At 47.7% G+C, this 27,471-nt stretch overlaps 2 protein-coding genes across 4 annotated transcripts in view; one reads left to right on the plus strand and one right to left on the minus strand.

Moving 5' to 3' along the window:
* The window catches only part of carmil2 (capping protein regulator and myosin 1 linker 2), an 87,267-nt gene that overhangs the window by 14,062 nt on the left and 45,734 nt on the right, over window positions 1–27,471 (minus strand). For all 3 annotated transcript variants that reach the window (XM_083762376.1, XM_083762375.1, XM_083762377.1), the window contains one exon: window positions 6,237–6,331. In XM_083762376.1, the coding sequence (XP_083618502.1) occupies window positions 6,237–6,331 (95 nt within the window). The remainder of the gene's footprint in view (window positions 1–6,236; window positions 6,332–27,471) is intronic.
* On the plus strand, window positions 15,899–25,762 carry LOC310857582 (uncharacterized protein; the record flags this gene model as incomplete). Its single annotated transcript, XM_083763302.1, has 3 exons — window positions 15,899–15,922; window positions 24,294–25,196; window positions 25,311–25,762. The coding sequence occupies 3 exons, from the start codon at window positions 15,899–15,901 to the stop codon at window positions 25,689–25,691; spliced, it is 1,308 nt and encodes a 435-aa protein (XP_083619428.1). The 3' UTR covers window positions 25,692–25,762.

Below are 27,471 nucleotides of genomic sequence, written 5' to 3' on the forward strand. Positions count from 1 at the left end.
AAACTATCATGATTTAGAAATTTGTAGAATCGTCCTCAGGTCTAAATGGGTTAAAGGAGAATTCCAGGACTAACCATTTTCTTACCTTAATCTGATGTTATTATTATATCCAATAACGAGTGGTACAGGTGAAACATGACTTTGTCCCGAGGGCACCGTGGCCTTGGGTACACACTGGGTTTGACGATATGCTTATTCGAATAGCTTGATTTCTTTTTTATAATTGTTTTGCAGACATCTGTCTTTCATAATGTTCTTCTGTCTTTCCACAGTGTCCACCGCACACGCTCAGAGCTGTGGTGCGCTCGGGATGGAGTTGTGTCATGTTTCACCTCCACCTCTCGTTCTAGGATATAACATAACAATATCAGATTAAGGTAAGAAAATGGTTAGTCCGGAATTCTCCTTCAAGATTGATGGGAGCCATTTTGACAATGTTTTTTGACAAGAAACATTGTCAAACATTGTCAAAACACTCTAAAATCCATGTGGACACTCTCTGAGTTACAAATGTAAAATCCATGTGTACACACTGAGTTACTAATGTAAAATCCATCTGCATTCTCTCTGAGTTACAAATTCATGAATGAACACAAGAGGATTTTACTGTATGTGACCTCCATCATCTTTATTGGTCCCATTTTCTTCCCTCAGGGGATGACATGATGAAATATAAAGCTTATCGCTCACTCTGCTTATTGCTCACTCCATGAGATAAAAAAGGGTCATTCATAATGTGATGTTCCTTGACCACTCCCAGCAGAAAGAAAGTGTTTTAGACTCATTTTCATGGATCTGATCAGAACTTCAGCATTTTAAGAACATGTCTGATGAAGGTCCTAGTGACCATAATATTGTGTCATTCTTGACCCTGACTGCCAATGATGAGGTTTACAATTTACAGTTTCGGCATGAATAGACTTCTTTCTTTCTGGCTGTGAGTGAAAACAAGCTACCTTCAACTGCCCATGATGAACGATGGAGCAGATTATCATGACGACACAGTTTTTATATTCCTCCAACTCTACAAGTTGCAAAAGGATTTTTTTTTTTGTTGCTCAACAATGTTTGTGTAAAACAGAGGCCAAATGGGCAGGACTTCAAAGCTTATTCTTCTTGCAAAAATACAGACTTTTTCTAGCTCCACGGAGTCTGTTTTAAATGTTTATGTAAGTGCCCCTTGGAGAGACCCCTAACAAAGCACGAGACCAAATATCCACGCAGTGATATTGTCAGGCTACGCGAGGATACGTCTGTGCATGGCAATCCATCTTCAGGGCATTTGGAAAGATGGATATACTGCTTTATGTCGAGGCCAAGTTACTCTAACATGAGCAGTGCGTAGTGAGCAATATATATGTTGTACTCAGGTATTCAAAAGTACAAATTACAAAGTACAATCTCTTGTATGACAATGCCCTTCATGCATAGCTCGTCCACATTGAGAGGCTCAACCAATGCTAAACATAAAATGGCTTGTCTTTAAGGTCTACTCAATCTCTTCTCCACTAGTCCCTCCCTGACATTTTAGTCTAGTTTTGTATTTGTAGACAAAATTGTCCAATATGTTTTGGCATAGTTTTAGTCATCACAGCTTTTTATATAGTTTTTGTCAGTGAAAAAAGTGAAGAAAAGAAATCAGTTGACGAACACTGGGCTCAACGTTGTAAAAGTCAGCTGGCACAAGTGTCAGGCATAAATGTCGAGCTCCTAATGTGACAGATGGCTGGGGATGATGAGGAAGCTTGTTAAAGTTGAACCTGTCAAATTATAGCCAAAATTGATTGGCTCTCATAGAGAGACTTCTCCATGACAGTTGTGGCTATGATGAAGACTGTATCTTGAGCCTGATTCAAATGTACAACACTGTTTGCTATTTTATAAGTCGCCATCGTTTTGGTTCCGCTGCCACTTACCATGATAGGAGGTTATTATTTCAGAGATAAAACATTATAATAAACAAGCATGCAATCCAGATCCAAGCGATCAGATGCAATACAGCGCTCTATGCATCGTTGTCCCGCCCCCTTTCAGAACGACGAGGGCACCAGGAAATAATTCCCCATTAATTTTCCTCATAGACGTTTCAAACAGTATTTATTTAAAGACCATTAAAGCCTCGGACAAAGCCAACTCAGCAGGTGACAACTCATGACAATAAACAAAACATGTTGGGCCGAACAAATAATTAGAAAGAAGAAAAACAACAAAAAAAGTGTTTTACTACTTTTTGAAACGTCTATGGGGAAAATGTATGGGGAATCGGCAAAGCTTCCTTACGTAGATTGGTTAATTTTTGTGAACTTTCCGCCCAGAATAGGTATACAAGTTATTTTCCATCTCTCCTAATGGAAACCGATATCTCAGGTTTTTACTCATGACATACTGTATCTTTGGGGGGAAAGAATTACATATATGCGTACCGGTCCGCTAATATGACTAAAGGTACAGACAAGACAGATGCTTGAATACAGTAAAGAGATACAGCAGCATCTGTTCAGTCAACTACTGTAAACAGGAAGACTTCATGCAGCCATCTGGGGTTGTGGGGAAACAAGTGTGTTTGTCCTGCATTGTTGGTGAATGTGAGGTGGTTGTGTGTCGCTATGTCTGAACTCCATTGTGCTTATATTCCATATCATAACATTAGTTATATATAGTCATCTATATGGCTAGAGTGTGCTATATGTTACTTGTGTTATTTGTACTAGTCCATATCCGTTCAGGGATACCTCTCTCCCCCACTCTCTCTCTCTATCTCCCTCTCTGTACTGTACTGTACTGTACTGTACTGTACTGTACTGTACTGTACTGTACTGTACTGTACTGTACTGTACTGTACTGTACTGTACTGTACTGTAGTATGTGTTGTTGTATTGTTATTGTTATTATTAGTATTGTTATTATTACAATTGTTATTATTATTACATGGACTGTAAAAAACTGTAAACTGTACTGTACTGTTTATATTATTGTTATTGTTGTTATTAGTGTTACAATTGTGTGCGTTCGTGTGTGTGTGTGTGTGTGTGTGTGTGTGTGTGTGTGTGTGTGTGTGTGTGTGTGTGTGTGTGTGTGTGTGTGTGTGTGTGTGTGTGTGTGTGTGTGTGTGTGTGTGTGTGTGTGTGTGTGTGCGTGTGTGCGTGCGTGCGTGCGTGCGTGCGTGCGTGCGTGCGTGTGCGTGTGTGTGTGTGTAACTTCCGGTGGCAACTCGTGGGGCACGTGGTGGCGGCGGAGCCAATGGAAAGACGGCATGTAGTGTTGCCAGGTCCGCGTATTGTAAGCGAGTGGTAGTGTGTGTAAGTAGGCTGTAGAAAGTCAGGGTTTGCGGGCTTGTTTGCATAGACGTGGCGGCGGAGCCAATGGAAAGAGGGGAATCACGGGATGCAGTTTTGCAAGGTCCGCAAATTGTAAGCGAGTTGTAGTGTGTGTAAGTATCGTGTTGAATGGCATGTCGTGTGTGTGAGTGTGTGCGTGCGTGGGTGTGGGTGCTTTTGGCGATAGTGTTTGTTGTAAAGAAATGTATTGTCGGCGTGAGTGTGGAAGGGAGGTGACTTTGGTGGCAGTGCAATGAGCACTAGGTTCACGGGTGGTGTTGAGGCTCGGCGATCGGTGCGACATGAGGAGATAGATCTGGAACGACGCAGAGGGTAAGTCCGTGACGACACTGCCGTGTGAGTGCAGGACGGCGGTGCAGTGGTTAGCTATTGACTTTGGGTTCCATAACCGTGTGTGCGCATGAGGATTACAATTGTTATATTAGATATGTTATATTAGATAATATTAGTCTCCTGTGGCACACCCATTGTGCGATTATCAGCCAATCAGAGCACAGAATGACACACCTTCCAGCCAATCACAGCACGTGTTCGATTATTATTATCCATACATGGGCATAAAAGAGCGACAATTCCGAGGACATTACTAAAAGTAGTAGTTATTGTCTCCACCAGGCCGAAGGCATGTGGGGAGAGTATGTTTTGCACTCCGTCCGTCCGTGTGTCCGTCCGTCCGTCCGTGTGTGTGTGTGTGTGTGTGTGTGTGTGTGTGTGTCCGTCCGTGAGCAGCTAATCTCGGCCACCGTTAACCCGGTCGATGCCAAATTTTGCACACACACTCCCTGGATGCCACCGATGAACCTCTGCCCCAAACTTTCCAGAACGGCCTGTTATAGCGCCACCAGGAGGCCGCTTTGTGCAAAACAAGTTTTTGCACAGTACACCTACAGATTTTGTCCAAACATCACGCAAATTGGTACACAGTCTCTTTAGAGCCATTCAACGAAACCGGTCTTTCACATTTCTCAGACTCCATCCTGATTGGTTAAGATTGGCTTCCAAATTTCACAGGAGTGCTCAGTTTCAAACAAAATGCTGCAAATCATGAACACATCGCGTGATTTCCGTGAAATTGTGCACCCACATTCCCACTAGGCCGAGGACGAAATGCCACATGAACAATTTCAACTCAGCCTCAAGGTGGCGCTATAACTGGCCGGAAAGTGTTTTTACCTCTACTGTAACTGCACGGATCTGTGGATAACTTTGTATGCCAACTCCCTAGAGGCCAAGGAAAAACCTTTGCCTGGAATTTTTCACATCTGCTCTTTATAGCGCCACCAGGAGGCCGACATATGTAAAACACATTTTCTATTATTACTCCTTCAGATTTTCTCCAAATTTCACGCAAATCGCTATACACTATCTCCATAGTCATGTGATCAACACGGAGCGGCACCATTTCCCATCTTCCATCCTGATTGGCTAAGATTGGCTTCCAAAGCTCACACGATTCGTCCATTTCGAAAAAAGCCCACAAATCACAAACACAGTGTGCAATTTCCGTTAAATTATACACGCACATTTTCACTAGGCCGAGGACGACATGCCACAATTTATTCCTCAAAATCAGCCTCACGGTGGCGCTATAACAGGCCAATTCCTGTTTTTAGCTATAACTGCATCGATCTGTATACAACTTATGTATGCACACATGGAAAAACATTGTACCTGCATCCCTCCAACATGAACCTCCGGCCCAAATCTTCCTCAACAGCCTGTTATAGCGCCACCATGAGGCCACAACCTGACCTGCCCTGGTGGAGACCTGTGCCGATTGGCACTTTGTCTAGTTATTCCATATTATTGTCTGGAATTGTCCTTTTAAAACGTATCATGTCAGAAAAGGAAGTAATGATATAAAGTTCAGCGCTGGCAGTAACTCACTCAGTAAACATTTCCATGGTGAGAGCAACCTCCACCAATCAGAGACGTGCGTTGCTGCTACACACTTTAGTGCTGTGAGGTAGTGTAGCACTTCTGCACGACATCGCAAATGAAACATGTTTTTCTTGTGAACTCATATACTGCACATACTTGTGATTTGTACATGAGCATACTAGCTTAATCTCACAAAGTGTGTGGCATTCTAACAGGTTTTTCTTTTCTTTTTTGCCTCTCCTTCTGCAGCATACTCCTTTGCTGTCCGCGCATGCTTGTTGCCGTTCACTTCCCTGTTTACCGCTCAGAAAGAAAGGCTCGTATCTCCTAATCTGGGGAGCTCTCTGTGGTTTTGACCAGATGGATACTCTTAATTTCTGACTTCAACATGCCTCTCGTTCAAAATATGAACACGAGGGATTATTGAGCGACTTTATCGCAATCATAGCGTGGTAAGCGAGCAACATTATTTCTCCCGGTTTTCGTACGGAACGGAACGAGGCACCCCGAGCTGCTATTCTGAAAGAAATCCCGGCACTGATTGTGTTAATGTGACAGTCATTCAATCTGGCAACCAAACTAAATCTGAATTATTGAGTCAATGTCAATTTAACAAAGCTGCTTGGTTTATGAATTCAGTTTGTAAAACAATCTTTACTCTATTTGTAGCTTGACCTTTCAAAAACTGTTGGTGCATTGGATTTGTATCCCAAGTCCCTGGAAGTCTATTTTCATACTCTACTGAAAAGATAACTGGAGAGCACTGGAGTCCTTGAACACCAAACCGACCATCATGGTATGCTTTGAAGGATGATGTCAAGCACATTGTGTGTACTTGACACCGTGTGTGTGTGTGTGTGTGTGTGTGTGTGTGTGTGTGTGTGTGTGTGTGTGTGTGTGTGTGTGTGTGTGTGTGTGTGTGTGTGTGCGTGCGTGCGTGCGTGCGTGCGTGCGTGCGTGCGTGCGTGCGTGCGTGCGTGCGTGCGTGCGTGCGTGCGTGCGTGCGTGAACACTCACAGTGTGTAATCGGGTAGGATTTTCTTGGTGAAGAACTCCTCTACCCCTTCATCCACTCTACCCATCGCTTCATTCTCCGTCTCTGATACTGGCGCCTGCAGCAAAAACAACACAAAAACATCAACAACAAACTCTTGTAGAGTATAAATGTGTTGTTTATTATACAGTCTTGTTTACGGTGTATGGGCACGATATATGCTTGTATACGTTCTGGCTCCTATAGAGTGTTCCAGTCCCGCCGCCTTTCAGAACGTATTGTAGCGGCCAGCTATGGCTGCAGCCAATAGGACCGTCTTGGGGGCGGGACTTACTGGGGAGTGATTGACGGGGGCTTGTGGGTACACTGTGTGGGTATAGTTTGGTTGAGAGTGCAAACCAGGCTAGGAGGAACACAGACAAATGCTGTTGTTATACTGTTGATTATTGAAGGAATAAAGAGAGATCTTTATCATTGGAACTACGTCTCTGCCTCCGGTTCCTGGGATCGTTACACTGGTGTCTGAAGAAAACTAAAACTAAAGACTGATTGTCGTACGGAGACGTAAGTTGCGCGCATTGTTTACTAGCTAGCTTAGCTTCAGTTAGCGTGTTAGCTAGACCGGCAGATGACATGGATAGCTCCGGTGGAGCGAAAATAAAGAAAGAGCCGCGGAACGGAGCAGATTATGGGCTGCCTGGACCGTCGGGCGTCATGCCCCAGCTAGAGTTGGCCACGGAGGCTGACCACCGCGGAGGTCGCGCCGCGGGGGACGCCACGGACAGCAAGCAGCCGCCTCCTCCTCCTCCCGCTTTTTTTCCCGCGTCTGCTGCCTCGGTGAAGACGCCCAAGTACAATGGTGGCTCGGACTGGGAGGCGTTTCATGCCCAATTTGAACTGCTGGCGGACGCTAGAAGGTGGGACTCGAGGGACAAGGCACTGCAGTTGGCTTTGTGCCTTGAGGGGGACGCTCTATCATGTCTCCTGCTTCTGGACCCTGTGCAGCGGCGGTGCTACGATGCCCTGGTGGGGGCCCTCAAGAGGCGGTTTGGAACGTGGTCCCAGCCAGCGCTCTTGAAAAATGAACTGAGAGGAAGGTGCAGGAAGCCTGGTGAGTCGCTCCGGGGGCTGGCTAATGACATTGAGGGCCAGGTGCGGCGGGCATACAGTCACATGCCCGCCGATGCACGGAGTGAATTGGCTACTGATCTGTTCGTCGGGGCCATCTCCCCCCCTGATCTGCGTGTACAAGTACAACTCCAGCACCCAAAGTCTCTGCTAGAAGCTCTGGAGGCGGCTATAGAGAGGGAGAGCCTGCAGAGTGCTGCTGCCAGCGGTGGACAGGAAGTGAGCTCCCATGCGGTGAGGGCTGCGTCAGGATGCCCCGCCAGGGAGGAGGTGCCAGCATGGGCGGCGGAGATGACTGAGCTGCTACGGGCGGTGACTCTACAGGTACCGCCGCCGCGTGGCCCGCAGGTCTGCTGGGGGTGTGGCCAGCCCGGCCACATACTACGGAGGTGCCCGGCTGCTCTCCAGAAGCGGGGAAACTCCTCGGGGTCCGCATAGACGGGGATATGCGGGCCCCTATTTCCACCGCTGCCCCAACATCGCCAGCCCAGGCCTGTTGTCCAGCGGAGGGAGCCCAACGGTGCAGCGAGGGGGGAGGGGCTCCACCCCCCCAAGAAGTAGATGACAGCACGCCGCCACCTTCTCAGCCTCGTCCGTCAGCAGGAGGAGCCCAGTGGTGTAGCGGGGGGGAAGGGGCTCTACCCCCCCCAGAAGTAGATGACAGCGGTGCTCCACCGGTCGTGGTGGGGTGGATCCGTGGGAGCTCCGGGGGTGGGAGCTCCTGCCATGTCGCTGTCACTGTCCAAGGGGTGCCTACTGCCGGCCTGGTGGACACCGGGTCGTCGGTGACGCTGGTGAGGCCGGACATCCTGCCCGGCGGGACAACACTGCAGCCTACAGCGGTGCGCCTCCGCACGGCCACAGGGCAGCTGGCTCCCATGTTGGGGAAGGGGCTGATGTGGTTGTGCGTGGGAGGCAGACGTGTTCGCCATCTGGTTTGGGTGGCGGACGTGCAGGACTGCTTCATCCTGGGACTGGACTTCCTCCAGGACACGGGGTGTCTGCTGGACATGGGGAGGGGTACGCTTAGCTTTCCGGGGGGTCCTACAGTTGCCATGGGCCCCCTAGCTACCGGCCCCCTGCCCCCTGCCCAGCCCATCGCCCAGTCTCTATCTCCGCTGGCCCCTGTGTTCACCCCGCCATCCTCCACCAGCTTTTCCCCGTGCCCAGCGTGGCCTCCCCAGGGGGGGGAGGAGTCGTCGATCGACGCTGGGCACCTCCAGTGCCAGTCAGCAGCCACGGCCTTGCCCGGCGAGGGGGGCGGGGGTGAGCTGCCTTCCGGCGTGTGGAGAGAGGAGTACGGGGACTTGGAGAAGCAGCAGCAGGAACAGCTGAGACGGCTGCTTGAGGAGTTCCAGGACTGTTTTGCGACGAGTGAGAGCGAGGTGGGGAGGACTACCATGGCAGAGCACGTGATTGACACTGGACTTGCGGCGCCCATAAAGTGCCGGCCACGCCGCCTCCCTCTCGCTCGTCAGCAGGCATGTGACAAGGCCTTGGAAGACCTACTGCAGGCAGACTTCGTCGAGCCGTCAGAAAGCCCCTGGGCGGCGCCGGTGGTCATGGTCGCGAAGAAGAACGGAGACTGGCGGTTCTGCGTCGACTACAGGCGGTTGAATGACGTGACCACGAAGGACTCGTATCCCCTCCCCCGCATCGATGAGTCCTTGGACCTAGTCTCCGGGTCCTCGTGGTTCACCACACTGGACCTCAAGAGCGGCTACTATCAGGTCCCCCTCTCCCCTGAATCTCGCTCCAAGTCTGCGTTCTGCACCGGGCGGGGGCTATGGCAGTTCAAAGTCCTCAGCTTCGGTCTTTGTAATGCACCTGCCACTTTCGCCCGGCTCATGGACAAAGTGTTGTCTGGTATCCCCCGCCAGGAGTGCCTGGTGTATCTGGATGACTTTTTGGTCCACGGCCGCTCCTTCGAGGTGGCCCTGGAGTCCCTGAGGCGCGTTATGGAGAGGATAAGAGCTGCAGGGCTGACGTTGCACCCTGAGAAATGCCACTTCATGCGCAGAGAGGTGACTTTCTTGGGGCACGAGCTGGACGCGGAAGGTATTGGCACCATGAATGACAAGGTGCGGGCGGTGGAAGAGTGGCCCACCCCCCGTGACCAGAGTCAGGTGAAGAGTTTCATCGGTCTGGCCTCGTACTACAGGAGACATGTGAAGGGTTTCGCCACCATTGCATCACCCTTATACCGACTGCTGGAGAAGGACAGAGACTTCACATGGACTGAGCGGTGCGAGGAGGCGTTCCTCGGTCTGAAGCAGGCGCTGTGCGAGGCTCCGGTTCTCGCTCCGCCTGACCCCACACTGCCCTTCATACTAGACACTGACGCTAGCGGTGTGGGGGTGGGGGGAGTCCTATCCCAGCTGTGGCCGGAGGGAGAGAGAGCGGTGGCTTACTTTAGCCAAAAGCTCAACAAGGCTGAGCGGAACTACTGCGTCACCCGCCGGGAGCTCTTGGCAGTAGTACTTTCTACCAGACACTTCAAATACTACCTGTGCGGTCTTCCCTTCGTGGTGAGGACAGACCACTCAGCTCTCCAGTGGTTATTGACTTTCAAGGAACCAGAGGGGCAGGTCGCCAGGTGGTTGGAGGAGCTGCAGGAATACGACTTCAAGATAGAACACCGGCCAGGGGCCCGCCACTCCAACGCGGATGCCCTATCACGCCGGCCGTGTGCGATGGAAGGTTGCCGCTACTGCGAGAGGAGAGAAGCACGGGAGCTGGAACGGCGTACGGAGGGGGAGGAGTGTACAGCCGTTAGGAGGATCGAGGAGGTCGTCTGCAAGGAGCTGCAAACGGTGACAGACACTGAATGGAGAGACAAACAGGAGGAAGACCCGGACCTGCAGCCCGTCCTGCTGTGGGTGGAGGCCCAGCAGCGCGCGCCATGGGAGGCGGTGGCGCCCCTCTCCAAGGCGACCAAGGGTCTGTGGACCATGTTCGACTCACTGCGGCTGTCCGAAGGAGTACTACAGCGGGCGTTCAAGACGGCGGCCACCGGGGAGGAGCAGTGGCAAGTGGTGGTCCCTAAGGACCTGCAGGAGGCTGTACTGAAAGCCATGCACGGAGCAGGTGGGTCGGGACACTTTGGAGTCACCAAAACACTTCGCCGTCTTCGGCAGAACTTCTACTGGGGGCGGCAGAAGAGGGACGTCGCTGACTTCTGCCGTCGCTGTGATCTCTGCGTTGCCCGCAAAGGCCCCCCCGGGCGCTCGCAAGCGCCACTCCAACAGTTCCCGGTGGGGTGCCCGATGGAGAGGGTGGGGATAGACATTACGGGACCGTACCCACGCTCCGAGGGGGGCAACTGTTATGTCCTCTCCGCCATAGACTACTTTACTAAGTGGCCAGAGGCATACGCCATCCCAAACCAGGAGGCGGTAACGGTCGCTGATGCCCTGGTGGAGGGCATGATTAGCCGGTTCGGCGCCATGGAGTCCCTACACAGCGATAGGGGGACGAACTTTGAATCTCGGGTGTTCGCTGCCATGTGCGAGCGCCTGGGCATACACAAGACTCGCACTACCCCGTTGCACCCCCAGAGCGACGGGTTGGTGGAGAGGTTTCACCGGAACATGGGAGATCAGCTTGCCATCGTCACCTCCCGACACCAGCGGGACTGGGACAAGCACCTGCCCCTGGTGCTCATGGCATGCCGCTCTGCGGTACAGGAGTCGACGGAGTGCACACCGGCTCTCCTCATGCTGGGACGGGAGCTGCGCACCCCAGCTGAGCTGGTCTTCGGTCGCCCGCCGGACGCCCCAGCCGTCCCTGCAGGGCCAGAGTACGCCAGGAAACTGCAGGACCGCCTGGACTCTGCCCACAGCTTCGCCCGGGTGCAGCTACAGGAGGCCGCAGTGAAGCAGAAGCGCTACTACGACGTGAAGTCCCGGGGGCGAGACTTCGCACCAGACGAGCTAGTCTGGGTCTACAATCCGTTACGGAAGAAGGGACGGAGCCCCAAGTTGGACAGCAAGTGGACAGGACCCTGCAAGGTGTTAGAGAGGCTGGGAGAGGTTGTTTACCGTGTGCAGATGCCTCCTCGGGGGAGGAAGGTAGCCCTCCACAGAGACAGACTGGCCCCCTACAGGGGGGGTCCCCCCTCCCCCGACACGAACGCACCGGCGACCTTTCCCTCTCCTCCGGCAGCCCAACTCCCCCCCGGGTCTCCGCCCATGCCACAAGGAGACACTGTTTCCCCTGCCCCTACGCCCTTGTCCCGTTCCCCCCCTGGCCCCCCCCCGGGCGCCCTTTCCCCCCCCCCTGCCCCTGTCCCCCTACCCCCGACCCCTACAGGGTCTCGGCCGAGGAGGCGGACGAGACCTCCGGCCCGTCTGGGGGACTATGTGGTGTCCTCTGGGGCACTGGTCTGACAAGGACGTTGTGAATTGTGGAAAAAAAAAAAAAAAAAAGGGGAGTTGTGAACTGTATTTGGGATGTGGGGAATGTATTTGGTTCTTGCTTTGATTTCTAGGCTGTTGCCGTGGTGTACGTTGGCTGTTTGTCTTGCCTGTTGGCCCGGTCCTCGGGGTCGAGGACTTTTGTGAGGGGGGGGTAGTGTAGCGGCCAGCTATGGCTGCAGCCAATAGGACCGTCTTGGGGGCGGGACTTACTGGGGAGTGATTGACGGGGGCTTGTGGGTACACTGTGTGGGTATAGTTTGGTTGAGAGTGCAAACCAGGCTAGGAGGAACACAGACAAATGCTGTTGTTATACTGTTGATTATTGAAGGAATAAAGAGAGATCTTTATCATTGGAACTACGTCTCTGCCTCCGGTTCCTGGGATCGTTACAGTATTTATTTAAAGATCTGTAAGCCTCGGACAAATCCAACAGCCGAGTTGACTAATCATGACAATAAACACATTGTTTTGGTTCGAACAAATAATTAGAAGGAAGAAAAAGTGTTGTACCCGGCACTATTTTCTTCTTTCTAATTATTTGTTCGGTTTATTGTCATGATTTGTCAACTCGGCCATTGGCTTTGTCCGAGGCTTGAATGTCAATGTGGAAAATTAATGGGAATTATGTCCTGGGTGCCTCGTCGTTCTGAAAGGGTCTGCAACGCTCTATAGAGCAATTTATGTCGTGGTCATTTTGACAGAGCAGAGAATAAAGAATAGGGTTGTAATTGTAACGATACATTTGAACAGCGATGTGATTATGCATCACGATACACGGTTGACGATATGATACATGGACAATATTGGTTCATTCATGGCAATATCATACGAGTCCATGAATTAAAATCGATACAGTAACTATTTAGCAAATAAATTAAATCTGTGTGAAACGTGTGGATGTTCTTCACTGAAGAACATCCCCTTCAGAAAACAGTAGAATATGACCTGCAAATAAGCAAAACAGATATGCTGTCCTAGTGGTCCAGGCCACATATAGGCTTTGGCCTGACAGCGCGTTGCATGTTCGAGTCCCATTCATTTCACGGCCTTTGCTGCATCTCTCTCCTGTCCATCTTCACTAATAACTATCATGAGAACAGAACAGAGCTGATATAATGGTGTAAATGTGTGAAATACAACACACCACCATAAGTAGTGTATAGGAGCTTTTTACAGACATCCTTTACTGTAAACCTACAACATGCACACACACGCACGCAGAGATGGGCAGTATTTGAAATACATGTATTTGAAATACGTATTTGAAATACTTTTTTGTATTTTGTATTTTGTATTTCGCTGGGATTGAAGATGTATTTTGTATTTTGTATTTACCGGTAGATACATTTTTTGACCCAGTATTTGTATTTTGTATCAAAATACATTTTCATGTATTTTGCCCATCTCTGCACGCACGCACGCACAGATGGCGACATGTCTTTAGAGCATATAATAACAAACACGCTATACAGTTTGTGAATGATGGCTGTATAGCTTTTCAGGTCATAAACGTGCACAGACACGCACGCACGCACGCACGCACGCACGCATGCACGCACACACACAGTGCCTAGTCCCCTGAGAGGACATTAGCCAGTGTCTCCAGCAACACAATGTGATTAGAACACCCAGTCCAGACACACCCTGTCTGTCTGTCTGTCTGTCTGTCTGTCTGGAACTAAGCTATATTCATACCTTAGTTCAGTGGTTTTCAACCATTTTCATGTCAAGATCCATTATTTATTCGGTATTTGAGCAACGGAACCACCATTTGATGAGATTTAACCTCCCAGACCAAAGAATAGTTTGTTGTCGTTGGATAAGACGTTGTCCACATTTCCATACTGTATTGATGTTGGTACCATATAGGAGAGACAACAGGTAAACATTTTTTTAATCTGATCTCAGGTCAGAATGGGTTAAGGACCACTGTTGGTCGCCAAACCACTGCTTGAGAGAGAACCACTACCTTAGCGCATGCTGGTGCTAATTCACTTGAAAATCGAGTTATTTTCAGCAAGCGACAATCATTCAACATAGTTGCCTATGAGTGGAACTTGAACTCCAGCTGCATCCCAATTATGCTGGGGGGAAATTCTGCAAAACTAGCCGATCTACAAGCTCCAAACTGAGCGTGTAGATCTGCTGTCACGATTTGCGCGCGCACACACACACACACACACACAAATTGTGCACACACGCGCACGCACACACGCACACGCGCACACGCACACGCACACACACACACACACAACAAACAAACACAGCCGCTCCCAGCCTGCAGGCAGAACGGTTTTAGCATGCATGGAGCCAAGGTGCTGCTGCTGCTGCTGCCGTGGCAACTGTATGCAAATGAGCTGGCCGCTGTGGCCACTCGGCGTGGAGAAAGGGATTATGAATCATTCAGCTGCCTCTCAGCCAATCAGGGAGCTTGATTTCACATCACTCCATCATCAGGAAGAGAGAATGAACTGTGTGTGTGTTCAGACATATCCCGGACAGACACACATGTTGTTTGTATGCATTGTGTGTACCTTTATCTTGTACACTGCATATGCATGCAGACAGTGAACTTTCACATTTGAATGAATGCAGATTTGAGGGGAAGTGGTGACAACCAGGTTGAAGTAGACGGACCGGCCCGGGAGAACAATTAACATGACACGAGACATGCAGTATCACGCTAAGACGCTCACAAAGTTTATTACATACTATACAGAACATAGGCTATATAGCTTTTGGATGCTCATGTCCTAATGACGTCACTAACTAGACATAACAATCTAGCTGCCTGCAGCACGCTGACCTTGCTGTCTAAATGTCTCCACTCCAGGAGCTAACTATAAAGTATGTTACAGTTCAGGCAGTACACAATACATATCCAGTACATTTGTATTCACGTACACAGTACACAGCATGGGCAATCAGATCATATCATAGATCATATCATAACATAGCATGTACAATAGCCCAAAGTGCAATAGTGCTGGTGCAATGTAACAGTGCAAAGTCCAACGTGCAGTGCAAAGACCAAGTCCATTTTCAGAACCCTTTTAATACTATAGAGGAGGCTCGGGGATTGGGGGGCGGGGGGCAGTTGTTAATTTTTAATTTTTCTGGAGTAGTTCCAACGGATTGTGTGCCCCTGGTTTTTCCCTAGTGGGACTGATTGAGGGTAGCTATACTGGGACGTAAGTCGGGACTTGATCACTCCCGGCTGGGTCGCCTGAGTGAGGGGTATGACGTTGAGAGACCCGAAACCCCGTTGACCTCAGGATACATCACTGAGGATACGTCCCAGGTGCATCCATGCGATGTTTCTTAGTAATAGTTCTTCTATTTATAGTGACTCATAGGAATAGACTATGTGACAACCAGGTATAGTCTGGTGACAACCGGAGAGACGGGTGACAGCCGGAATGTAGACGGCACCCGGGTGAGCAGTATGGGTTAGCGCCCCAGACTGTGTCCTCCGTGAGGAGGAAGCCCAACAACCCTCGGTGAGGCCTTTAGGAGGGCCATGCAAGCAGCAAGCGGAACCGCAGCACCATGACCCTGCGGAACCATTGCCGACCACTCCTGAATGAATTGTCTGGTGCTGGGACTCTGGTGCAACGCACAGGTCCTCGCTCTACTCCTGGTGAGAGCAGGAGTGGACCTGGTGAGACGTAGGAGGGGCCCGGACAGGAGACAACCCACAGAGCCTAGTCCCTCCATGTGCCAGAAGTGTACCTCCCAGCCCTGGCAGAGTAGTTCTGGAGTAGTCCCAACGGATTGTGTGCCCCTGGTTTTTCCCTAATGGGACTTATCGAGGGTAGCTACTGGGACGTAAGTCGGGACTTGATACGGCATATAGGCAGCGGAAGGTGAAGACTGTGGAGATCTCTGGGAGACTGGTCCCAATGATCCTCCCTGCAGCCTCGACCACTCCGTGGATGGCCTCCTTGTCTGCATGCCCATTGCATAGTTGAAGACACTCACAGACAGTGTAATGTTTTGATATGTCCTTTGTTTCTAAGATCAACTGTTCTGGCGTGGCGTGCTATGTAAAGCCCTTTATAGGCACAGCACAGCAGCCATACAGAATGTGGCATGGTTTCTGTAACGAGCCCTGTGGTGTGATGCAAACAATGAGATACATGCGCGTGGAGGGGAACCAGAGGGTAAGGTTGAGTCTGGATCTGTGACCTGGCTTTTACTGTATGAGTCTGGTGGGAATGATCTGGATTCTGGAACCTGACTTTTACTGTAAACGTGATAATGACACACACACACACACACACACACACACACACACACACACACATAATGGAAGTTATAACCATTCTTCTGAGCACAAACAGAGGCATCACCTTAAGGCCGGAGGCCGTCTAAAAAAGCACTGGTTGCCAAACACTGGGTCGGGACCCAAGTTTGGGCCGTGGACCTATTTTTATGGGTCAAGAGTAGATATCAATTTGTTTTACTTTTACTGTTACTGTTTACTGTTTCTTAAAATTATTATTTCATTCATATTTTCTAAAACGTTTTGACATTTTAGACAGAATTTCAAACCTTTTTCAAGGGAATGAAGTGTGGGCCCCGGGGAGATATCAACTGTAATTTCTCTTTTGGGTCCGGAACGAACCACTGGTGTATATTCTCATAATGAGGTGATACAGTAACAGCACATGTTTCTTTTCCAATCTGTGATATGACCTGTGACAAGGAACTATAATCTCCTGCCAGCTTAAACAACTTAAAACAGTCATCAAGTTCTCACAACCTTGTCAACATGACCACTATACTGCTCACAACCTAGTCCACATCAAGAATATATTATAATGCAACCACATACAAGCTGCAAGCCGGCCGACTTTTATCTGCTTGACCCTGCTTGACAATCTACTACTTCATCAGATTGACGCCTGTGCACTGCACAATGATACAAGATGCTTGTTGCGAATGCACTGAGCACTAACTATGAGACCCTGCAGATCATGTCTGTGTGTCCGTGTGTCTGTCTGTCCCGCTGTTACACCACCCGCCCGCCACCAGAGGGCGCAGCTGTATCACACAAAACACACACGCACGCACGCACTCTCACACACACACACACACACACACACACACACACACACACACACACAACTTAACTTAAAAAAAACTTAACTTAAAAAAAAAACTTAACTTAAAATGAAAAAGAAAAAACTTAACTTAAAAAAAACTTTAAAAACACTTAACTTCAAAAAACTTAACTTAAAAATAAAATCTTAAAAAAACACAAAAAAACTTAACTTAAAAAAAATTAACTTAAAAATAAAATCTTAAAAAAACACAAAAAAGAGAACTTTAAAAAGAAAACCTTAAAAAAGTATGTAATTTATTCTAATTGTTGTTATTGCCATTTACGAGCTGCGTTCGCTTCCCGCGTTTGCGCGTCTTACTTGTTCTCTATTCTTCACTTCCTGGTCTCAGTGGTTCCCAACATGGGGTTTGTGAGGGAGTTCCAGGGGGTCCCCAGATAAATGATAGTTTGGAACTAAATGGACCCTTATGGGTCTGTAACTCTGAGAGTGTACAAACGGAACCAAATGGACCTGTTAGGGTCTATGTGGGGGGTCCACGGGCTCATTAGTGGACACGTCATGTACCACATTGGTCAACTAAATTCACAACACCCTGCATGTATACCCTGTTGTATTGAAAACCACTTACAGTGTGTCGTTTTCTCATTGCAAATGAAACATTTATATTATGGTCAAACAATTGTCCACTTAATGTAATACAAGGACTCTATAGTTTATAACCTTTCCTGGATCAGAGCCCACTTCAAAATTCTCAAAAGCGTTTCGGCCCACACATAACTATGATGACCATCTGACCGATTAAAATACTATTAATTGAAGGAATATGTCTCAGGAAAGGTAAACAGTCAGTCAGTAATAGAAACCCCTCAAGTTTTCTGGAAAACAAAACAAGAATGGATGAACATCAATTAATTACCAGCTGCCTTGTTATATCTGCAGAATAATAGGTAAAAAAAAAAAACTCACAAGAGGAATTATTTTCCTGTTTTTTCATGTGTTTATGAGGTGACAGTACTTCATTAGACCCCTTGGTGTGGTTATGTGCAAATTATGTCTTTCTTCCCTTTGTATTTACGGTTTCTTCCTGAAGGCTGAAACCTTGACAGTTAAAACATGCCAATGAAAACTGTGATATAGTGACATCACAATATCATCCCCTCCCCTAACCCCTCCACCTTTATCACTGAAGCTGCGGGTGCAGCTTCAGTGATAAAGGTGAGTTTAGGTGGATCACCACCCATCACTACACCATCATAGCAAACCAGGCATAATGAACTTGTGGGCATGTCCACATAAAAACGTCATTAAAATGTTTAACAAATCTGTAGGCCTACACATTTTTTGAAAAAGTTATTCCTCCTTATATAATAAGAACACCTGATGACCATGTTTTCTGGTGGAAAAAAATCATGGAACTCCATTCTTTAAGTTATTCTTGCTCTATGAAAACACATTTTTCAAGGTTAGTGGGGACCCACTTGCAATACCCTCATGGCCCACAAGTGGGCCCCAGCCTTCGGGTTGAACACCACTGATTCAGACTAGAGTACGTTATGCAACTATACTGACTCAGTGTGGAGTTTAGACAGGACTGCACACACTGGCTGTGGAATAAGAAATAAGCAGCTCCGGCTCACAAAATAAGTTGTCATGTGTAAGCACTATTTCTGGAGCAAGCTAGCCCACTCTCTGCATTGTAATATTAATGCTGCAGAATCCCCATGCACGCACACATGCACGCACGCACGCACGCACGCACGCACGCACGCACGCACGCACGCACGCACGCACGCACGCACACACACACACACACACACACAAGTGAATTAACGTAACATTCATTTTTCTGCCCCTTTTCATCTGCAAAGGACTTTTTCCATGCAGGAGAAAGAACATCATATTATTTTAACAGAGCTGAAAGGGAGACCTCGTTAGGCCTCGCCCCCTCCAAAATAATCATATTTTAACTGACAAGCTGAATTGTAAGAGTTGAGGCGTTACATTTTAATCCAGTTCCACAGATAGAAATTGTGAAAATAGCCGATCTTCAAGCTCTCAATGCCTGATATGAATACAGTGGGCGCCCCTCACTTCACACGAGTAATGATTATTTGGTATTAAAAGGGTCTTAAAAAGTCCTAGCTTATACACTGTCACTTTACTGTCATCTGGGGAGGCACAGATGGAGGACTATTGGTGGGATTCAGTCAGGGGGGCAGTCAGACAGATATTTTGTGAAGCCTATAAGGAAACCGCGATTCATATAATGGCCTGTTGTGGCGCTGTCATTGGACCCAGAAAAACCCATAGCCCCATAGAAGTCCATGTATTTGCATGGGCCCAACTTCACCTAGACTGTATTACCTTAATAAACATGGTCATGAATACTTTCTGCTTCCTAGTCACTAGTTTAAAGTCTAATTTCTAATGTCATAATATTCTTTTTGGAAAATTATGGTCCCATTAATTAAAAAAATTACCCTAAAGTCGCGTATGTTCTGAGGGGCGTGGCTACCGTTACAGTCTATGATCGGGATTCCCCTCCCACTCGAGTCAAAATAAAAACCAACAGAGAAGAAGGGGGGGAAGTCCCGCCTCGTTGTCTGGGCCAGCCAATGGGCCAAAACGGAGCCAGCCAATGGCCAGCTGGGCCAAAACGGATCTAGAAATATGGCGATTTACATCAGGAATTATCCCCACTCACAGCACATGATTTGACTGACTTGTTGCTCTTCAAGACCTATTAACCTTTTGATGAATGTCACTGTGTTTTCAAATGGAACATACTGCAGTGGTTGACAGTGACACCGACGGTTGCCCGACTGCCTGTGGCAAGCAAATAAAACTTTTGGGCAAGTTTGAGTTTGCTTTCAGGTTGGCCGACGGGCAAGTGCATTCCGTCTTCATTAAATATTGTAGGCTATTTATGAAGAACTTTAATTACTACATTTTGTGATTGTCTCCACTCGGCAGTTATCGATTGGATTTATTCAAGATACGTTTATTTCTACAAGCGCAAATTTTATTATCTTATTATAATGGAACATTGACTTTCCGGGCAAGTGACAACCTTTGGACAAGTATAATATGACCTGGCCCAGGCCGTAGCGTAACGGTCTGGGCACCGGACTGGTGATCCAGTCGCGGTGTGCCGAGGGTTCGACTCCCGGACCCGACACGGCCTTTACCGCATGTCATCCCCCCATCTCTCTCCCGTTTCCTGTCAGCCTACTTTCTATCCCTTAAAAAACCAATAAAGGCGTAAGCCGCAAAAAAATATCTTAAAAAAAAAAAAAGTATAATATGACCTGCATGTAGGATACTTGGCAAGTGCCTCTGAGACCTTTAACAGTGCCATCTCCTGCATATGGATTATAATATGTACTGAAGCTGGAATAGGAAAAATAAGTCATGCACATGGTATCCAAGCATCAGCATCCATGTCCATAACTACATCTTTTCCATCATCATCATCATCATCATCATCATCATCGTAATAATTTGCATACAATAAAATATAATCTGTGTCAGTGGCACACACAAGTCAATACATTTTCACGGTATATCACAAAATATATCAAAGATCACCAATATGATCTCCAGACCTTGTAACATCCAGTTTAGGATTCAAACACACACCGTACATACTGCAGTATTTGCCCCTTAGACACCTGGGGGATATACTGTATGGCAGTGGTTGTCAACCAGTGGTCCTTGAGGAGGTTCCAGGTGGTCCCCAGCTAAATGATGGAGAGTTGGACCTTTACAGATCTCTACCTCTTGAGTGTAAAATGTTCTCAAGAGTACAATTATTGTTAAACATCTGCATTACTACATTTATAAGAAGTCTACACAATTAGAGAATGTGGAAGAATTGCTATTCTGATAAACGTTTGCCCGTTATCTCTCCTATATGGAACCACGTCAAAATATTATCCAGTGACAACAAAATATTCTTTAGTTTTAGGTCCGACAGGCTAAATCTCAATCTCAAATGGTGGTCAAATACTGAATGGATGGACCTTGATACTGTATGAAGATAATTGAAAACCGCTGCTGTATGGTACAGTACCATTATGTGATGCAACAGACAGGGATATTCAAAGAGGAACTGTCTTACATGTGGCTGCAATTGCAGGGCAATGACATTTTGGTGCCAGATGGATTGATTGAATACTTCTATTAGCAGTAAAGTTCCATACAAGTTCTCCTAAGAGGAATTTAAACCCATGAAAGCCTATATGGCTTGCTTCCATTGGGATCCTTCATACTCAGTTCATAAAAAACATTTAGTGACAGATAAATATAAAGGCCAGGACAGTAAGCCGTAAACAACACCCACAGGTTGTGACACAAACTGCTGCTCACTTGTACATTCAGAGATTAATTAACACATTCTGACCGGGCACCCATTTTGGTGTCAGCATCATCTTATGCTTTAGCTATTGAAAAATAGCAGATCTACAAGCTCATATCGCGCCACTCGGTGGCGCGATATGAGCTTGTAGATCTGCTATTTTTGAAAAATCGAAGAACGACTGACATTTTTAGAATCTGATCTCAGGTCAGAATGGGTTAATCAGACCCAGTGTGAGTCCAGTGGAAACCTCGTATGAATCTGATCTCAGGTCAGAATGGGTTAACACTGAGATTGTTTTTATGTGCACCAGCAGCAGTGGCCTCTCTGTCTTTTTTTTATTCATTTTCTCTCTCACCCCTCTCTCTAGCCACCTGTCTCTCCCTACATGCCAAGATGGAGCGCGCACACACACACACACACACACACACACACACACACACACACACACACACACACGTTATATGGATCAGAGCCCTAATCCTTGATCAGATATCACAGAGTTGCAGTTTAGTCCGCCTGGCTGCCCAGCGACTCCCCACCTGCACCTCCTCCGCAACATCTCAATACAGCACAGGCCTTTCACTCACTGCCTGCTATGTTGTTATAATATCTGTGCTGCTGTGTTGTTGTGCATGTGACAATGAAGCTTAACCCATTCTGACCGGCGGGCACCCATTTTGGTGTCGGCATCATGTTATGCTTTAGCTATTGAAAAATAGCAGATCTACAAGCTCATATCGCGCCACCGAGTGGCGCGATACGAGCTTGTAGGTCTGCTATTTTTTGAAAAATCGAAGAGCGACTGACATTTTTTTAGAATCTGATCTCAGGTCAGAATGGGTTCATCAGACCAGTGTGTGTCCGGCGGAAACCTCGTATGAATCTGATCTCAGGTCAGTCCCTGCCCACCACCACCATGGAGGTTGTGGATTCTAATCCACCGTGGGGCATCTTTACACAAACACAATTGCCATCGTGTTCGGGGGGAGGGACGCCAGAGCGGGGACAGGTGACATGACACATACTCCTATCAGAGATGGGCAAAATACATTGAAAATGTTTTTTTTTTTTTTTTTAAGATATATTTTTGCGGCTTACGCCTTTATTGATTTTTTTAAGGGACAGACAGTAGGCTGACAGGAAACGGGAGAGAGATGGGGGGATGACATGCGGTAAAGGCCGTGTCGGGTCCGGGAGTCGAACCCGCGGCACACCGCGACTGGATCACCAGTCCGGTGCCCAGACCGTTACGCTACGGCCTGGGCCTGAAAATGTATTTTGATACAAAATACAAATACTGGGTCAAAAATGTATCTAAATACAAAATACAAAATACATCTTCCATCCCAGCGGAATACAAATTACAAAATACAAAAAAAGTATTTCAAATACATGTATTTCAAATACTGCCCATCTCTGATGGGCAGTATTTAGATAAATGTTTTGACCCAGTATTTGTATTTTGTATCAAAATACATTTTCAATGTATTTTGATACAAAATACAAATACTGGGTCAAAAAATTTATCTAAATACAAAATACATCTAATTTCTTCCATCTCAGCGAAATACAAATTACAAAATACAAAAAAGTATTTCAAATACGTATTTCAAATACATGTATTTCAAATACTGCCCATCTCTGACTCCTATGGCTGGGCAGCACGGTGCACCTGTTGACGAGGAATTTCCATCAGCTAGACTCATTTGAAGATCATTCGAATACATTTAAATTAGTCTATACAGACCGAGCTTTGAAGCTCGAAACCATGCTGTGAGTAACAGAGTCCTTTTCACCTGTCCCCCCCCCCCCCCCTTCCCCTCTCACCTCACTCCTTCTCATCCTGTCCCCCCCCCCCCCCCCCCCCCTTCCCCTCTCACCTCCCACCCCCCATCTTCCTGTATCTGCAAGCAAATGGGCAATTCATCGATTCTGTGTTCTGCCTCTGGGTCCACCTTGTGGGTGGGACTAAACTGCTATATAAACTGTAACTCTGTGCTTGTATGGGGATGCCTGCTTGGGAGACCGGCCTGTGTGCTTGCAGCATCCGTGGACGGCTGTACACGTTAAATAAAGATCAACAAAGGGACCTTGCTTTCCTCCTGATTCCTCTTGACAGACCTTCAAACCTGGTGATTCCTCACGCGTTTAGAGTGTGTAAAACTGCCATTTCATTTGGTGTCTAGAAGTGGGGATCCTGTGTCGTTGAGCTCCGGAAGATCAAGCCACAACTGACGTCAACGAACCGCTCCAAAAGGACAGAAGAGTCATGACTGCATCAATGGAGTTCAACGCCTGGATTTAAAAAAAAAAACCTGTGGCTACACTAAAAAACGGTGAGAATCTTCCAAATTTCAGACAATTGAAGAGCTAATTATAAATTCTAAGACCATATTTTGCCAACCTATCTATTGTAATAGTCAAGTATGCTTGATTCAAAATACAGCAGCAAGCCTAGCCTAAGTAAAGAAAAGAATTAAGCCAAGTTTGCAAACGCAAAGACACTTTGTTAACCTTGTTGGAAACAACATAAAGAAAACATAAAGATACCGCGTTTTGCATTAAGTCAAGTTTGTAAACACAAAGACACCTTGTTCAGATAAGAACATAAAGATATCGTGTTGCATTAAGTCAAGCTGTAACACAAAGACTACCGTGTTACATAGACTAGATTGCTGTGTATGTATTGTAAAGCATTTATATTCCAGTATGGGTAATAAGAAAAGTGCGCCAGTGGCAGAAGACAAAGAAAGATGGTCTCCTCTCATGAGCGGGATGGTTGCAAAATATGGTCCAGAAGCATTAGACTGTCTTGATGTCTGGAAACAGATGGGGTTCCCAGAACAAGGCTCTTTAAGTATAAAAAAATTGCTTGACTTAGACCGACTACTAAGAGAAGCTGAGAAGAAAATGAGAAAGAAAAAGTCAGTTAAAACGCACAAACTTGACAGATGTGACCGCCACAGGAAAGTATTGTCAATGTGGATGGAGGAAGCACAATTTAGACAACGGGAGAGTCATATGAGGGAACTTCCAAACATAGATTCTTTGAGGGAAGAGAGCGGGCCACTGGCTCCTCAGAATTCTCCTTTGTCTCCTCCACAGCAGACCCTGGACCTGGGCTGCCTGGGCTCCATGCGGGCCGGTCAATCTGCCATCCAGCTACAACGGACGGCTGTGGCTCTTGCTGCGGGCCTGCAACCCTCTACTCCAGCAGCGGTCCTGATATCCGCTGCGCTCAGCCTATTGAAAACTGTTGCTGCAGACCTACAGCCCTCTACTCCAACGGCAATATTGGTGTCCACTGCGATCAGCCTTCTGGAGACTGTTGCTACGGGCCTACAGCCCTCGACTCCAACGCCAATCCTGGTGTCCGCTGTGCTCAGCCTTCTGGAGACTGTCGCTGCAGGCCTGCAGCCGTCTACTCCAGCGGTAATCCTGATATCCGCTGCACTGGGCCTATTGAAAGAGGCTCGACACAAGGAAGGCTCCGCTCGGTCCAATGACACTGCTAAGAGCCGACGTCCATCCTGCACTGGCATCCCTGGCCCAGAGCTGGCCAACAGTGACGATGCGGACACGACACGGAAACCACAGACCTTGCTTCCATCTGTGCATCCGTCCACCCCTGGCAGCCATGGGGGGACAGGGCCCCATCGCAGCAGTGTCATCATCACCCAGGGCAGCACACCGCCACATGAGCAGGGAAGAAGAGGGCCTGGGACAGCGAGACGCGCACAGGGTGCATCAGAACAGCCCATGGCGGAGAAACCTGTGGGTGATGCAGTGGCATGGGGAGCCGATGACATCCAGCCAGCTACGTACGTAGAGGAGACGGTGCCTGTGGGAGCCGGGAGTGCCTGGGAGAACCACGCGGACGGTCCACAGCCTTCAACCAAGAGGGAATCGTCGGACATCGAGGTGGGGAGAACAGAACCAGCAGGAGCAGAGCAGCCCGGGACCGGAGACAAGCCAGCGACAGACGTCGAGGGCAAGGGGACATCTCCTGTGCACAGCGCAGGAGGGCTGCTGACTACAAGGGCGGAGGCGGCAGGCGGCTGTCTAGAGACGGAGGCCCTGGATGGGCTGCTGACTACAGAGGCGGCAGGCGGCTGTCTAGAGACGGAGGCCCTGGAGCCTACCTACACGACCCTAATCGTCAAACCAGCGACGGACGTCGAGGGTGTGGCCAAGAATCTACTCGTTCAACAGGCGGTGGGAGAGGTGTACACACTTACACGCCCAGGGAAGGTTCCAGCGGGCCAACCAATGAAGGAGGAGATGACCGCAGTACCGGCAGTTGCGTTCCGTAAGTTTTTACACGCACTGTCAGAGTTGGCAGGAAAGGAGAGGTTCACGCCTCCATTTCTTAAATCTAAGGCCAGAAAGAAGCCTTTATTTTCCAATCCTGGTGGAAAGAAAAAGAAGGTGAAGTGGAAATGGACTTGGAGAGACACTTTTCGGAAGTCTGCTAAGGAGTACCATGTGACTTACCCACCATGAGACTCAACACACATACACACACACACCTCCCCCTATCAGACAGCCCAATTAAAAAGAAAAAGAAAAAAAGTGGGGGGATCACTCGACCGTATACCTGGAAAGAAAATATTGTTTGGAAATATGATGTTTTCTGTTTATTTGTTATGTTATGTTGCTGTGCTAAATACAGGTCAAATTGATTCTGTATCATTTTTAGGGATTTCTTGGTTTATTTGATTGCCTAGCCACGATTGTTAAACCCATGTGTCATTATTTTGCTTAGCTCAAATATGTTACAAGTACTCCTATTTTTTATGTATTTTCTTCAAATGTATTATGATGTATTATTTTGATATTGATGGAAAATTCACAATTAATTGTTTAATTAAGCTGTTGTTTAATTAACAAGAGGAAGGATTTGACGAGGAATTTCCATCAGCTAGACTCATTTGAAGATCATTCGAATACATTTAAATTAGTCTATACAGACCGAGCTTTGAAGCTCGGAACCATGCTGTGAGTAACAGAGTCCTTTTCACCTGTCCCCCCCCCCCCCCCCCCCTTCCCCTCTCACCTCACTCCTTCTCATCCTGTCCCCCTGTCCCCCCCCCTTCCCCTCTCACCTCCCACCCCCCATCTTCCTGTATCTGCAAGCAAATGGTCAATTCATCGATTCTGTGTTCTGCCTCTGGGTCCACCTTGTGGGTGGGACTAAACTGCTATATAAACTGTAACTCTGTGCTTGTATGGTTATGCTTGCCTGGGAGACCTGCCTGCGTGCTGCAGCATCCGTGTACTGCTGTGCACGTTAAATAAAGATCAACAAAGGGAACTTGCTTGCCTCTGGACAGACCTTCAAGCCTCTTGTGATTCCTCACGCGTTTAGAGTGTGTAAAACCTGCCACGTCACTGTCTAGCAGGGAGTGCCCCCCCCCCCCCCCCCAGTGGGGACAGACAGCTGAGTCAGTATAGGACACAACTGCAGTGACAACACTCAAATGTGTGTGGGGAGGATAAAACTAGCCCTTTGCTATAAATCCCACCCCAAAAAGCAATTGTCCAATGCAAATCCAAATAGTTTAGTTTAGCAACTGTTGCTATGCAGGTCAAGCTTTCGCCGCACCTCATAGCTGAGCATGTGTTGTTGTTCAACGACACATGGCTGTGTTGTTGAACATATACACGGCTTAACGTCGGGAAAGTTACACGACTGACCCACCCAGGTGATGGCAATAATACTAATTGCCGTAGTCTTACCGTGCAACATGAAAACTCAAGTCGGGTAGTCGTTAAAAGTAGACTTTTCCCTCTGTCATTTACTCGTATTTCTAGTTTATTTAAATAATGTCATGCAAATGTGTCCAGTGCATAGCCTACTGCAGGCCTGGTAGACTAGATTTATAAGACATTTTGCTACAGAAATGATGGATTATTTATATGGCGAAATCCCGTCTTTTAACATGCATCTCTATGGGTGAGAAGGTCTTTTGGACAAGGACTTAGCGAAGGGCTAATTGTGGCATAACAACTGAATTGGGGAGAAAAAGGGGGTAAGAAATAATTGGCTACTCTATACCTATACTGTAATTTCCCAAATTGCAGAGGTTGCAATTAATTGCATGGAAGGGGGTCCACAAATGGAAGTAGGTATTGTTATGATTGTGTGCAGGACTGACATATATTAGCTTGAGCCATGCAGTGAATACGTGAGTTGGATCACTCTCATCTGCGTAGAAACCAGGGGGGCAGTCAGCCAGATATTTCGTGAAGCCTCATTTGAAATCGGTAGTTCATATAATGG

This window comes from Protomyctophum parallelum (assembly GCF_964188405.1).
Source record: "Protomyctophum parallelum genome assembly, chromosome: 4".
Classification (NCBI taxonomy): Eukaryota; Metazoa; Chordata; class Actinopteri; order Myctophiformes; family Myctophidae; genus Protomyctophum; species Protomyctophum parallelum.